The following is a 15,407-nucleotide window of genomic DNA, read 5'->3' as shown; positions in this document are numbered from 1 at the left end:
TGCTCACGCGGAAGAGTCTGGGGTCACTTTACAGACCCCTTGTGGAACGGGTGCCCTGAAGCCCCTCTTGGGGACGAAGAGCAGGAGTGACTGTCCCGGACTCCCCTGGAGGCAAGGGAGGGAGGTGATTCATCAGAGACTCCTTCTCCACTACCAGCGCCCCCTTTGATGGGTGGCACGCACAGCTCTGGGGGTGACAGTGTCCCGTGTGCGAAGACACATGTTTTCTGGAAGTGAGAATTCCCCGAGGGGAGGCCAGCAAGGGCACAGGAGCCCCAAGACGCTCTGGACTCCGTTGGAGGGAGGTGGCTGGAGGCAGCTGGTGTCAGGGAGGGTGGCCAGGGCACTGCCATCCGCCTCCGGATGGCCACACACTCATTGCTGGCTCTCCCGGCAACGTCTTCTCCCAGGAACGAGGCCGGCAAGCAGCTATGGTGACGGCCCTGTTGTCGCGGAGGAGCTGGTGTACTTGCTTCCTGGCGAACTGCTCTTCTGTGATGGCCATGGGGACAACAGAGGCATGAGCCCCAAGCATCTCCGTGCATGGGTGGGGCAAGGACTAGCAGGTCCTGCCCCTCCCCCATGCCTCACCCAGAACCAGGTCGCCCTCCAGAGACTTCCAGACAGGCTGTTCTTGCATCTCTACTGTGTCATGCATCTTCACAGCATCTCCTAATTAGGTCCATGACTTTATCCGTCCTGTGGTCCCCATGTACATTGCAGGGATGGGAATGGGGTCGCGGGGGGCCCTGCATGATGGCAGTCCTGACTCTGTGCACCCCTTCACCATACCCCACAGGTTCACAGGGAGGTGGGAGAGAGGGAGGCGAGTCCCATCCAGCCCACGTGGCCCCAGACACCTGCTCCCAGCTCTCCCCCATCTGCCTGGCTTGATCTGGGACCCTCTGCTCTCACCACCACCACCCCCGCCTCCCCCGCCCCAAGGCGCCAGAGCCCAGCCCTCACCTAGTGGGGAAGTGGGCCTTGAATTTGGTCTGGAACATCCTGGCCAGGATGACGAGCAGCAGCACCAGCAGCACGCTGGTTGCCGTGAATGCCACGATCTTCCACGTAGTCAGGAGGGTCTCATGGGCGCTGGGCCATGTTTGCTCTGCCAGAGAAAGAACAGAGTGGCGTGTGAGCCCTCGGGACTGGGGTGGCCATGTGTCCCCGTGCTCGATGATCTGGGAAACAACATGCTTATCACATGCGTCTGGGGGCTCCCCACATCCAGAATCCATGGCCCACGCTCCTTTGGCACTGTGGCCTCTGCTGGTGCTCACGGACCCTCAGGGGCGTGTTCCCCATGGGGCTGAGAGTGGGCGCCCAGCCGGAAACACTCCTGCCTCTCTGGCGGGGGAGGGTGAGTCCGTCTCCCCGGGGACGTGAGCTTGCAATGCACCCCAGATAGGTTGAAGAAAGGGACAGAGGGATGCAGGGTGAGCGCGCCATGGCCCTCGCCCTCCACCGCCTCTGGCCATCAGCACACCTGCAAAAGGGGCAGCTGACTACCTTCCAAGGCACTTCCCACCCCCGCAGCCCAGGCTGCCCTATCTGCCCCTTACCATCCTCCCTTGCTGCCGCCACCTCCGAACACATCATGCTCGGACTCCCACTGCCATCCAAGGGCCTCCAAGGGCCCCGTGTCATGAGGCGCTGCCCCCACAGACAATGGCCATCACTACTGCTGTGGCAGGAAACGCTGGGGCGAGTGGGCAGGGGTGGGCGTGCGGGACACGGTGGGAGGCTGAGTGCCTGGTCTCTGTCTCCCACTCACTACCCTGGACTCCTGAGGCCAGGGATTCACTATGCGCCAAGAAGCACCAATGTTTGCAAGGGTCCTGGGCGTTCATCTGAGAGACCAGGTGTTCCCTGAGATGCCATCCTCTGGGTTGTGACACACGTCCTCACACAGGAGAGGACGGCTGGGTTTGGGTTATACAGGAGAGAACGGCTGAGGTGCCTGCCCCCGGGAGGGACAGGCTGGGGGCAGACAGAAGCTGCTGACCCTCCTCCCCAGGGACGGGCACACACGGAGAGGAGTCTCTGCGCCGTGTCCCTGACCCTGGCACTGGAGGGAGCACATGGCCGGAAGCCACCGAGCGCGGCATGGGCCAGGTGGTCCGTGCTTACCTGACTGGATGCAGTAGACCTGGTAGGAGGGGAACCACTGCCCGTACTGGCAAGTGATGTACTTGTAGTCGCTGGTGAGGCTGTAGCCGGCGTCGCAAGAGAACTCCACCACAGTCCCGTGGCTGTAGCGCTCACAGGGCCGCGGGTGGCAGACGAAATCACCATGAGTCACTGTTGGAGGCAGCGGGCACACTGGGGTGACAGGGAGAAGAGCAGCGTCAGCACCATGGCCCGCCCGCTGGCCGGTCAGGACGCACATCCAGCAGGAAGGGGCGTCTGGAAGTGCACCACCAGACCTCTCCCCCGTGGGGTCACCGGGAACCTGCTAAACACACTGAGCACAGGCGGCCGGCGCCAGCAGCCCCTGGTAAAGCAGAGCGTCATCTCCCACAGCGGAGAGCATGCGTGTCTCGGGGACGGCATGGAGAGACTGTGTTAATGACACGTGTCACCCGCCCAAAAGCCAGGTTGGTGAGATTAGCGTATTTACAGAGGAAGCCCGTATGACAGGAGCAGCGAGCCCCAGTCTACTCCTCTGCTGCAGCCACCATGGGGGCTGTCCACCTCCCTGGGTGTCCCCATCCCGGTCCCCACGGGCCCTGCAGGGGGTGAGGCTCAACCCTGCCGGCTGCATGCAGACCCCGGGCTGGCCCCTGCGGCACAGCAGGTGGTGTGGAAGGAGCCTGGGTCCTGGGCTTGGCTCGGCCAACACACACTGTGTGACCTCACGGAGGTCACACAGCCTCTCCCGGCCTTGACGCTCTTCCCAGTACAGTGAAAGCTTATCCTATCCTCCGCGATTTACGGTTTCTCTAACTCTTCTATTTTCCATTTTAGGGGAAAGAAATCATCATTTCCAGTTTCTTCTCAGGACTCAGAGCTGCCAATCTGCTTAAACATCCCCAGGAGACACAGCACAGATTCTATGGGGGCCTGCGTCAAATCTACATCCGTGGAAGCTCACCACCCAGCGCATGGGAGCCCCCACATGCAGGCCATGTGTGCAGGGAGCCCCAGGGCCCACCAGAAAGATGGGTCCCCGGGCACAGAGCCGCTCACAGGCGGGGGGGTGAGAGGCCCCTTCACACCCTCTTCCAGGCCTGCAAACAACAGGCAGTGAGATCTGCCAGGCTCTTGGCGGAGATGGGGAAGCAGAAGCTCACGGGACCCTGCCTGGCTGCTGAGTGGCCTCTCACCGCTGAGCCTTTGTTTCCTCACCTATAGGACAGGAGAATCTGGGGGATGTTCTGACATCATGTTAGTGGGCAGCCAGGGCCAGCCAGGACCCAAGAAGCTAGAGAGAGGAACGCCCGCTGGGACTGCTTACACGCTGACAGAGAGTGGCAGGCCCCCGCCCCCACCGCAGTGCAGACATATGTGGTGGTCCTGCTGCTGGGTCCCCAGCAGAGGCTGGAACTGGCCTGCAAAGGCCGGAGCCCAGGGAGACTCAGACACCACCCGGGATATCCCAGAGCACATGGGTTGGGTCCTCAGGGCCAACCTCCCCACTGGCCCAGCCTGCAGTCTTTGAGCAGGGACCTCGGAGAGACAGCCTGCAGGGCAGTGCAGGTCGCGGTTGGGGCCTGAGGTTGCAGAAGCCAGCAGGCAGGGTCAGGAATACTGCCCCGACTTGGAGGCAGAGGAGTGAAGGCCGCCTTCCCAGAGCTGCCCAGGGGAACATCCACATCTGCGGTGAGACCAGCCTAACTGGGACCTCCACCTGCGTCGCCCCCCGCCCCCCACAGCCCAGAACCCCAAAGCACTGTGCCTAGGGGAGGCCCTTTCCATGGTCAGGGACACATGGGCCCATGGGATTCTTTCCCAGCCGGCACTCCAAGCAAGTTCCAGAGCCACTAGGATCGGAAACTACCAGAATGTTCCCTAGGCCCAGCGAGCCATGGTCACGGCAGGACTTCCTGGCCTTGGTCTCAAGGACAAAGGACTACCCCATCACTGCATCAACCTGGACGCATAGGGTCCCACAACGTGTTACAGAATGACGAAGTTGAACAGATGAACCATCCAGCAGGGAAACCAAGGCAGTGTGGCACAAAAAAGCATGGGCTGTGGACATTCCCAGAGTTGTGTGCAAATCACAGCTCCGAGCTGACAAGCTCTGGCATGCTGGGCAGCTCGTCTGGGTTTTTGGGGTTTTAGCTACATCACCCATGTAATGAGGAGAACAAGTGATTCCTCACCCCTCGAGTGCCCATGAGGACTGGCAGGAGCATGGAAGCAGCAAGACACAAATGCCCAGAGTGGCCCAGCTGGGCACCACCAGGTCCTGATGTAGCTGGGACACCCTCCCCCTGCCCCACCGGCATGCATGTACTGACGTGTCATAGCCGCATCTGCTCTGAGGCCACGTGTGAGCCACCCCCTGGCAGAAGCCTCAGTCCCGACACCAGCGGCAGGTGCAGACGCACGCGCCCTGAAAAGGAAGTGTTTCCCTTCACAGCTTGCAGCATCTCTGACAATCGTGCCTGAGTAACCATGAGCTTTGGGGCAAGGAAGCCCCCCGCCTGCGCGCTATCAGGAGCCAAGATGGACAACGGAAGCATTAATTATAATCCAGCCAGCTGCGGGCCCTTCCTCTCCATCCCCCTGAGAGGCAGATGGGTCCACATGGACAGGCAGCACCCACCACAGGGGCCTCATGCACATGGCAAGCTTTGCAAACCACCCACAGGTTCCTGGAAACTGCTAGTCAAAGAGCAACCACAGGCCCAGAGCTCCTGCTGGTCTACCCACCGGGACTCAGAACCCACGGTGGTGGGAACAGAGACTCTTCTGGAAGGCAGCTTCCCTCCATGTCTCGTACAGCTCCAGAAATCATGAGTTACAGGCAAGGACTTTGTGAGCCTTGGGGTCGGGACATCAGGTGGTTACAGGCTCTGCTGAGAGAGCTGTAACAGCATCCCTGTGTCATGCGCGAGGGGGTGAATGGGGCCAGGCACGAGGAAGAGGAGCAGGAGAGACAGGCTGTGGGTGGACTGAGCCTGCCGGGAGGTCCATGTGTCCCAGTCCCTTGCATGATGTGGGGACCCTGGGCCCAGGATGCCCCGACAGCAGGTAAAGCATCACTTCTGGGTCTGTTAGGTGGGTCCGTGGGGGAGACTCGTGTCTGAGTCACAGATTGAGGTGGCCCTCCCGGTGCGGGGGCATCATCATCGTGCAGAAGGCCCAAACAGAATGGAGCAGAAGGGCAAAGGGGGAGGAAATTGCTTTTTCTGCACAGCCTCTCCTGCATCCTTGGACACTGGGGACGCTGGTGCTCCACCTCCAGACTTGGACTGAATCACAGCAGGGGCACACCAGGACCTCAGGCTCACAGATGGCACATTGGTGCCTCCTGGGATGTCCTGGCTGCTATGATCTCTTGCACGTGCATGCTCACGCACACACACACACACACGGTAGATTATACGCACTTGTGATCACAGATGTGTACACAGTACATGCATATGCACATCTGTTCCAGGGTCACGGGCACAATACGAACATATACACAGGGGTTACATATATACTGTATACACACAAGCACATGCACGTACACACATGCGTGATAGGATTCAACATGTGTACACGAGGCACACATGCACAGACAGTATCCACATACCGTGTGTGTATGTGTAGTGATTACGTGTATGTACACAGTAGGGACACACACTAGGATTCCACGCATCACATACACAAACACAATCACAGATATACACAGTAGTGCACATTTGCACGCACCCTGCTGGGCCTGCTTCTCTCCAGAGCCCTGACACCATGGTTTGGCCACAGGGTTTGGTCTCCAGCCACACCCCAACTCCAAAGGTCAGATTCGCTCCAGCAAATGGAGATAGGAAACTGCCAGGGCCCCCCTGAAGACTCAGCTGTTGTCTCCCCATTGTGCCCCAGAATTGCAGGCCCGTCTGGAGCTCCTTCCCCTGGGACAGTCGAACAGCCAGGAGAAGCTGCCGTCAGCGAAGCCTGACCACCACCTTGGCTGCAACGTAGCCCAGGCGAGAGGGGCTCTTGGTGCAGGATGCCTGGGAGAGAGCAGGCTACAGGGGAGCAGCTAGTCGCCACCATGGCCCATGGGACCGCAGCCCAATGCAGGCACCCTGACCATGTGCTTCTAGTCCACAACACGAGGAACCAATGAGAAATGGCTGTAGCAATCTGACCTTCAAGTTGACCTTGTTGTAACATCCAAGTGTTTTCCATTTCTTTCTTTCTTTTCTTTTTTTAAAGATTTTATTTATTTATTTGACAGACAGAGATCACAAGTTGGCAGAGAGGCAGGCAGAGAGAGAGAGGAGGAAGCAGGCTCCCCGCTGAGCAGAGAGCCTAATGTGGGGCTCGATCCCAGGACTCTGGGATCATGACCTGAGCTGAAGGCAGAGGCTTTAACCCACTGAGCCACCCAGGCGCCCCTGTTTTCCATTTCTATTAAAATACAATTTTAATACCATCATATGTAATCATCTAAAGGGGAACGTCTAACAGGTCTTTGTTTTTCTGTTTTCTCTATAACCCATGTTTATCAAGTACTGTACAGCGATCCGTATATACTGTGTTAGAAAACAGAAACCAAGCCGCTGGTTCCCTCAGTGTGGGCAAAGGAGCAGCTCGGGCACCTCCATCACTGCACAACGAACACACAATGCCCACAGAGCAGGGAGGAGCTGCTTACAGGTACTGCTGGGAGGAACGTCCTGGCAGAGGGCCAGGCACAGGACAGGGCCAGCGGGGCCAGGAGGTGTGGCAGGAATGGTGGCCCCAGGTCCAGAGAGGGGGTGGAGGGGTGGCTGGGCAGGAAGCCCAGGGTCTGGCCTGTGTGTGCTGTGCACTCGGGGAACAGGGACAGGCACCACCACGTGAGATGGCCCACGGGAGCAGGGACGGGCACTGCTGCATGAGACAGCCCGTCGGGGGCAGGAATGGGTACCCCTGAGAGAGATGGCCCACTGGGAGCAGGGACAGCAGCATTGAGGTTGTGTGGCTCAGGCCACACCCAGGTGAGGAAGGAGGGGGCCTGGCCCAGGACTGGGGCAGTGACCGTGAGGAACACAGGATGAGACAGACATCAGTCCGTTCACACAACAGGACTGCTGAGGGTTGGAGTCTGGTACCGAGGGTGCCTCCCAGACTTCTGACATTCCGTGCCTGATAGTGGAGCTACGTGCCAGGAAGGGCTGTCCTGGTGGGTTTGCTCATTGCTAGAAAGTGGGCACCAAGGTCCGGCTTTGCCCGGGCTTGTCTCAGCTAAGGGGAGAGTGTCCATGTGGGATGGGGCAGCTGTGGAGAGCGTCCACAGCTCACCTGAAGCTCTGGACTCAGAGCACAGAAATAAAACCACAGCATGGGGCAAACTCCCCTGAGGAGGGAGGGTCCCAGTCCAAACGCTGGAATCAGTCAGGGGCACGAGTGGTTGAGTGAAAGGCCGCATCACTGGAGCCAAGGAAGGAGAGCACTTTGGGGAGGAGGGTGGCTCCCTGCAAGTAAGAAAGCTGGGAGCAGAAAAGCTCCCAGGGAACAGACTGCTCCTGAGGGAACAGACTGGCCCTCATAGGTATCCAGGGGGGAACACAGCAGAGCTTTGGGTGGGCTGGCAGTGGCGGGCGAGTCCCTACAGAGGACTGAGAGGGAGGCCTGCGGGGGAGGCCTGGCCTGACCCTCTGGTCGCCCGCCTTAGTCCCCAGCCACGGACCTATCTCTCTCTGGGTGACAGAGGAGGACAAGCCCGTGGAGTCTGCGCCTCACGAACACAGAGCGTGCCGTGGGGATGGAAGCACGCGGGGTCCTACAGCCCGAGGCCACTAACTATCCTGGGAGTCGCCCTGGAGCCGGGACAGGTACATTGCCCCGTGCGTTAGTGCTCGTCCTGCGGGAGCCAAGAGCTGCGCAGCAGGGCTGTCCACCCGCAGTGTGGGTGCCGGGGAGCTGCTTGCCCCACACTGCCAGGTTGTCGCCAGGGTCAAAGCCACCCAGTGGCTGGGTCCCTGTCAGTGGAACATGAGCTGATGTGACAAATACTACATCCAGGCTGAGCCACGAAATGGGCCAAGCCTCGGGCTGACCACAGCAGAGACGACCCCCAGGGGTCCCAAGAAATGGGCCCCTGCAGCCCGAGTGACCAGGCCACATGCACAAATGCCACCACGTGAAAATCCACTTCCCCTCTGCTGGGGCCACGGAACATCTCTGGGGGCACACTCCCATCCACGGCCCACCAGCACTCGCCCACCTGCCATCTGCACTGCACATGGTCCTTGACTCCATGTCTTGAGCTGCACGATAGCGGTTCCTCCATCCCGGCATGTGGTGTCACCAGGGAGCGTGGCTTGGTGAGTCCCAACTAGGTCCTGGGCTCAGCAAGGTCTTTGGGGCTCCAGGTGAGTCTCAGGGCGGGATCCAATGTGAGGGTGTGGCCTCAGATGCTGGAAGAAGGCCCCATGCCCCATGGCTGGCTGGCAGCAGCCAGAAGAGCCAGTGTGAGAATGAGGTGGCCGTGGTGGCTGTGGTGGGTCTTCGCCTTCCGCCAGACCCGTGCTTCCAGCTACAGTACCCGGACCACCAGCTGGGGGTTCAGCCGGGAGCCCGTGGGAACACACAGCTCAGCGCCACCTGGTGGGGGTCCCACGCAAGTCAGACCATCCTGACACCCGGGAAGTGCTGCCCCAGACCTGGAGGAAACTGTGGCAAGCTTGCTCTGCGCAGGGCTGGGGAGCCTGGGGACGCGGTGGGAAAGCCGGCAGCTCCGAGGGGCCAGTGCCAATCATCTCGAGGCACCAAGCATGCTGTCTGAGCGGCGGCCTCAGGAGCAGGGGCGCAGGCCGTGCTCAGACACACACAACGTCACCGTCTTGGCCATCAGTGGCCGGCAGGCTTCCAATAAAGAAAGCTCCCTGTCTCCTCTGCATTTGGGTCACGATTCCAGGAAGCTAGACAGAAGACCTCCAGGCCTAAGTTCCAGCTGTTTCCAAGGGGAATCCTGAAACTTTGTCTTTCGCTCAGGGAAAGTCAGTGAATGTCCTGGAGCATGGCGTATTTTCCACTTCTGTTTTGCTGTGGCAACAAGGCAGGCCAACACATGTGTCCACCGAGGAAGCAAATGGCGGGGACGAGGCTGGGGCTCTGCTTTTCCACAGGCTGCAGGGAGCCTGGCGTCTGCTGCTCCGGTCCGAGCTGACAGATGGGTGAGGATCAGGACTGCGCAGCTGCCCTGGGCTGGGAGGGGGCATCAGCTCCATGTCATCGTGGGGCCGCCACACTGAGGGAGGGGGACAAAGATACACAGCACCCAGGCAGAGCGAGGACAGGTGTGCGGCTTTGTGGTGGCTGGAGTGTGAGGCGGGCAGGGGCTGAGACACAGGGCCGCCGCGGGGAGCACAGGGAGGGCGTAGGGCACACACGGCTTCTCTGCCCTCCTTGGCCGCAAGGATAGCTGATGGCGACTCTGGGGCTCTGATGAGGCAGCTCTTCCATCTCTGCAGCGACTGAGCTCCGAGGGCCTTCACCGCCGCAGGGGAGACACAAAGCACAAAGAGATCCATGTGTCAGCCTTCTCGCGTCTGCAAACCTTCTCCGAAAGAGGGTTCCCTCGGGCCGGAGACCCTGCTGGAACTGGGGCATCTTCTCTGAAAGGGGAAGCCGGCAGAGGTACAGGATGAAGAGGAGCGCGTCCCGCCGGCGTGGGTCTGCTCTGCCCCTGCGGGCGGTCAGCCAACCCTCCCACCATCAGACCCCGCCCCAGGTCAATGCAGTCAGGGTGTCGGGCCGTGTTCAGATTCTCCTTCCACGACAAAACTAGCCTACTGAGTATTCTGACCCTCCAACTTCCATCCCATCGGTGCCTTCTCATTCTTGCTACTCAGAAATCCTCATGGATGAGAAGTAAGGGCTTGCATGGTGCGCTTGCGAGCGTGGGCACGGCTCTACGTTACATGCGGAAAATAAACCGCCACATTTTCCGCTCACAAAGATGCTTCGAAGGTTTCCACGGTGTGTCCCAGCCACTGGGCCATTCTGCAAGAAGTGCCCTGTGCTCCTAGCACCAGAACCAATCTGGGAAGTGCTGGCCGCGACGCTGTGGGCAGGAGAGGACACGAAGGAGCAGCCGGCCAGCAGCCAGTCGGCAGAGCAGGGGTCAGGGTGGAGAGGGCGGGACTGCCGGGGATCCAGGACCCCCCACAGCCGCTCCATGCCCAGGTTCAAATCCTGACCAGACACAAGCCACCCCACGGCGTCTGCCTCCCCTTGTCCTGAGCCAGCGTGCCCACCACCCATGACACAGAAACGGTACCATCCGTGCAGTAGGATCTGTACAAATGAGAAAGGAGACCTGGGCTTTGGATGGCTACTGTGACCGTTCATCACGTGACGGGCAGTGAAGTCAAACATAAGCAGAAAGCACAACCACAACTCCACAGGTACCCACCCTGAGGGACGCTGACCTCATAGACCCTGAGAGCTGCATGCACACCGCCCCACCTAATCCCAATGACCCCCATGCATGGCGGGTTCCTTGTGGCCTCACTTGCACAGGTAAGGGAAGCAGGGCTCAGCAGGGTGAGGTCATTTACCCAAGGTCACTCAACAAATAAACTGCCAAGCTAGGATCTGACCTTAAATGAGGTTACTCTGGAGCCTCACTCCCTCCTGAGTCCTGCATGGGGTCTCACATGTGCCTCAGGGAAGGATGTGTAGGCCACCCAAGGGCAGATGTCTGAGCAGCAATTTCTTTATCTGCTGGGCTGTGCGGGGGCAGATCAGAGGTTGAAAGAGGCAGAGGAAGAGGAGGTGGGGGAGACCCCTTGCCTCCAGGGGCACAGCGGGTGCTGTGCGCTGGGCCCAAGGGGACACAAATCTGGGGCAGTGTTGAGGACAGGGTCCCAGGGAGGCTGGTCAATGGGCTGGGGACACCTTGAAGAAAATCTTTCCAAACTGGAAGCAGGTGGAGGGGAGACAGAGGGTGTCTGTTTCCCCCTAAGCCAAGGGAGAACATGAGCTGCAGGTTAAACTGTCCCTAAAAAAACCATGCTGGAGTCCTAAGTCCAGGCACCCGTGAGCAAGATCTCTGGAAACTCAACTTGCGTGCTGCGATGAAATCAGATTACGGGGAGGTCCTCCTGCAGGAGGGGCAGCCCTCATTCCAGCGTGACTGGAGTCCCTGCGGGAAGGGCGCACTGCAGCTCTGGGAGGACGAGCGAGGGACGCCGAGGCCATGCTGGGAGCCGGACGAGGCAGGGAGCGGTCCTACCCTGGGTCTCAGAGGGAACATGGCACTGTGAACTCTTCCCAGATTTCCAGAAAGGCGAGGACATCTGACCCTGCTGTGTAAGTCACTCGTACACCATGCTTTGTGAACCTCAGGCGAGGAACACAAGCCGCGCTGGGCCTGCAACCGAGGTTGAGTCCCCAGGTCCCCAGGAAAGCAGCCCTCCAGACCAGGAGGGTTTCCCGGCTCACATCAGCATCCTTGCAAAACAACAAGACACTGAGATTTCCTCAAAGGGCACTAAGCCAGCTGCATGCCCCACAGTGGCCAGGCACAGGGGATAGGAGCAGGGCAACTGGGGAGTGGATTCACAGGCCTCCAACCCTCCCTGGGCTGTGTCAGCAGAAACCAGGCTGGGAAGCACTGCCTCTAGGGACAAGACAGAGTCACCCAGAGTCAACACAAAGGGACCGTGTCCTGATAATGTCAGGCACAGCATAGCCAGGTCCCCCGACGCTCCTCAGCTGGGGCGGGCTATAGAATTCTGGGCTGCTGTGCTTCCTAGAAAATCACTTTTCTTCCTGAGCCAAAACAATATCCCCCAGGATAAGGTATTTGTGGTAGGAAAACACGGATGGAGGTTCACTTGTGATTGCCTTTGTTCAAACTCCAGTGACTGCCCCCTTCTCGACGCCTCTCCCCGCGCGAGGAAGACAAGTGCTGGAAACCGCATTAGAATCTCATCCATCAGGATGCACTGGCCAGAACGTAAGCCAGGCCCCCAGGAGAAGAATGAGCTGTCCCTGCCACAGAAAACTGGGTGCAATTTAGAGTCAGGCACCATCTTTTTGCAAGAACAAAACCAAGAACAGTGAGAATTGCTTTTCCTGCACAAAAAGAGAAAAAGACTATGAACGCAGGCAAGACAGTGACAGGTTCTACAGAAACAATGAATGATTCGAAACCCTGAGATACATGCAGAACGGTAGGACGGGTTGACCAGCCTGTCCTCCAAATGTCTAATTACTGGGGGAAAAGCAGGACCCTCTGGCAACCATCAGTGAAGAAAAGTAGGGAGGGAGTGGCTCCCAAACCACCCCCCAGGATACCCGGATGTTCCCAGGGCTGCCACTGCCACCTGCTGGGGGGTTTATGGCCTTCTGTGCTGACCTGACTGCCAGAGGTTTTCCTACTCTGCAAGTAGGTTTTCCCACTTGCATGAAATACAAGGCACGGAGCTTCGCAGACAGCAGAGAAAGAAAGAAACGCTGCCTGGAGCAGCAGCGAATGGGGAGATATTCTGGAGTTTGGGGACAAACAGCGAGATTTTCCCATTTGTCCCAGGATGAAATTTCTGAGCACGACATGGTCGCTCCCTCAGCGTGACCGGTGGCTCAGACCCGGGGTGCAGCTTTGTGGCTGTGAGTCCCACACTCCTTTCAGTGACTGGACATATGAACAGCACAACGGAAAGACCTCAGCTCCCACGTCTGCAAGCTTCTCCAAATTCAGAGGCGGTTATAAGGCAGAGCAAGAACCCTCTTGGTGACAGCCACAAGCCCGCCCTGGCCTGAGTTCCCTGGAAGGTGTGGGAATCAGACCCGTTGAGAAGCATGAGCCCCGGGAGACACTGGTGCCAGGCTCCCGCCATGGATGCATGGCTTTGCAGCAGAATGCTGGCCACTGGTCCCTCACGGCACTCCACACTGGGGGCCTCATCAGACCCACAGCGCCAGCAAGGAGGGTGTCCAGTGTCTGATTTGCTCACTGGCCAGGGATGCACCCTCAGCCCCGAGCCCTGCATCCAAGACTTTCCCCACGAAGACGTGAACGAGGGGCCTGGCTTCAGAACCCACCCCCACGGGCCGGGCTACCTGCGGGTGGGAGCCAAGGGAGACAGGGCTGCAGCTGGATGGGACCCCATCCCTGGAGTGGTTCGAGTCCTCCTTTGTGTCCTTTGGTTCCTATTAGGCGGAAAAGCCACTCCAGGGTTCGGCTGGCTTTGCTGGCCTTTCCTGGTACCTCTGACTTCCACGTAAATCTCTTTACTCGAATGAGGTGGGAAACCAGCTCTCAGAGTCCAGGAACGCTGCGGCACCCACGGCCACTCGTTCCTACCGAGGCTGGAAGGCAGGCAAGGTGCTGCGAGGGGCCTCCAGCAGCTCAGGCTGCGAGGTGGGCGGAAGCGCGGGGCTGCCAGGCCAGGGGCCATGCAGCTCCAGGGAAAGGAGCCCAAGGAGGAGACAAGGGAGCCCAGGGACCCCGTCCTCCTGGAGGAACCAGGACCAGGCCTTCTGGCTCTGAGTCCAGAAAGACCACTGTTTCTGGATTCAGTGTAGAAGGGGAAACAGCTAATGAGGGCTCTTGATGCCACAGCACGGCTGGCTCCTGAGCAGGGAAGAGTGTGACCAGGAAGGTAAGGGGCTGCTGCAGCCAAAGTACTTGCTGCAAGAGAGAGGAAAACATGAGCACAGTGACCCCGGGAAACGCTGGAGCACCCCTGCGATCGCCCGGCGGGGACGTGAGAGCCAAGCGTGGACACGTACCACGATGACCGACAGCTGCTTGCGAACAGTGAGCAAGACTGCTTGTGTTCTGCATTTCCTCCTGAGAGGGAGGCTGTGCTGGGATCACGCCGTACCTGGCACAGGCACTTCTGATACCAGCAAACGGGATGGCACAAGGGGCTAAGGTAAGCGCCAGGGAGCCTCGCACATTCTCAGTGCCCACGCCGCTCCCGCGGGCTCCGCGAGCCGAGGTCATCTGCTCACGGGGCAGCGAGAGCCCCAGCCAGCCTCTTTTCCAGGCCAGGACGCAAGTTTGTCTTCGCAGAACACGGATGAGTCTCTCGTGTTTGAGAGTAAGACCTAAAAATGTTGTCAGACATTAATCTAGGGCGGGTTCCTAACGAGGACTCTAAGTTAACCTGCTCACACTCTGGCAGGCTAGCAGCCAAGGACACGGGCTGAGACAGCCGGTGACTTCGCTCTCTGGCCTCAAGGTCCTTGGGACGCGGAACCAGAGGAGCGACACACGCTTTACTGCAGCAAAAGCTCTTCCTGCGAGCAAACCTGTCCACAGCGTGTGGACGAGAAGCACAGAGCGTTGGCGTCGGGGTGCAGGGACACAGCCCAGTCTGGCCACTGCTTTCTGGGGAGCCCCCAGACCTCGGGGTGTCTAGGCGAGAGGCCGGAGCCTGAGCCCGTGCTACCTGGCCCCGTGGAAACCTTTTACACGCAGGAGAGAACACGAGAGAAGGGTGCAGGTAGGCGAGCAGATAAAGCAGAAACCCTCTGTCTTCCCTTGAGCCAAAGCCCCATTGCTTGCACTGGGGAGAAAAGAGAGAAGAAAAGCACTCACTGCTCTTCTTCCTCTTCTGATTCCATTTCACACCGAATGCAGGGGCGGCTGGGTCAGGGGTGAGTCTAGAGGGAGCTGGAGAGCCCAGGGGAGGCTCACAGGGCCCAGAGGACCACACGGTTGGCCAACGCGTGTGTTCTGGGTGGTGGGAGGTCTTTGCAGGTCCCTGCTGGTGCCACGCCAGCTGAGGGGAGTGCAGGTCCCACGGGCTTCAGAGCACCCCAGCCGCTGCACCACAGCCCTCCCAGGAAGGAGGGAGGGAAGGCGGAAGGACACTCCAGCACCATCACCTCTCCTGCGGCTTGGGTTAAATCACAGCGTGTATCTTCCCTCCTCTGAAACCTCCTCCAGAATGGAGAACCAGGGTGCCGGGAACAGCAGTGCAGCAGAGAAGCCAGCACAGAGCCGTGGAGGGAGTACCCCTGCGGAGTGAGTCCTGGCTGTTCGTATGGGCTCCCAGACCTGTTTCTCTGGGCAGAGAGCGAGTAAGAATGCCTGGAGTGGTTCCGAGGCTGAATAAAGATGTGGAGTGACATGGCTGGTGCCAAGATGACCCTCAGCAGACACGGCTCCCTTCCCAGGGATGCAGACCCAAGGCTGACGGTGTGGGCGCAGGAAGTCTGGGGCAGTTCACTCTGGGTAAGAGCAGAGTCACACAGTGTGGAGCCGGGAAGGAGCCTGGGGACCACCTCCCCGCCAAGTC

General features: G+C 59.4%; 1 protein-coding gene across 1 annotated transcript in view; it reads right to left on the bottom strand.

The window, feature by feature from the left end:
- Window positions 1-23: 23 nt before the first annotated feature.
- LOC116575916 (sushi domain-containing protein 4-like) overlaps window positions 24-15,407 on the bottom strand; it is a 65,089-nt gene continuing 49,705 nt past the window's right edge. The window contains exons 5-7 of the mRNA XM_032317547.1: window positions 2,134-2,325; window positions 967-1,111; window positions 24-492 (exon numbers count right to left, since the gene is read on the bottom strand). Of these exons, the coding sequence (XP_032173438.1) occupies window positions 24-492; window positions 967-1,111; window positions 2,134-2,325 (806 nt within the window). The remainder of the gene's footprint in view (window positions 493-966; window positions 1,112-2,133; window positions 2,326-15,407) is intronic.

Source organism: Mustela erminea, chromosome 17, assembly GCF_009829155.1.
Source record: "Mustela erminea isolate mMusErm1 chromosome 17, mMusErm1.Pri, whole genome shotgun sequence".
NCBI lineage: Eukaryota > Metazoa > Chordata > Mammalia > Carnivora > Mustelidae > Mustela > Mustela erminea.
Note: the sequence above shows the minus strand (reverse complement) of the source record. Positions and strands in the feature narration are given on the sequence as shown.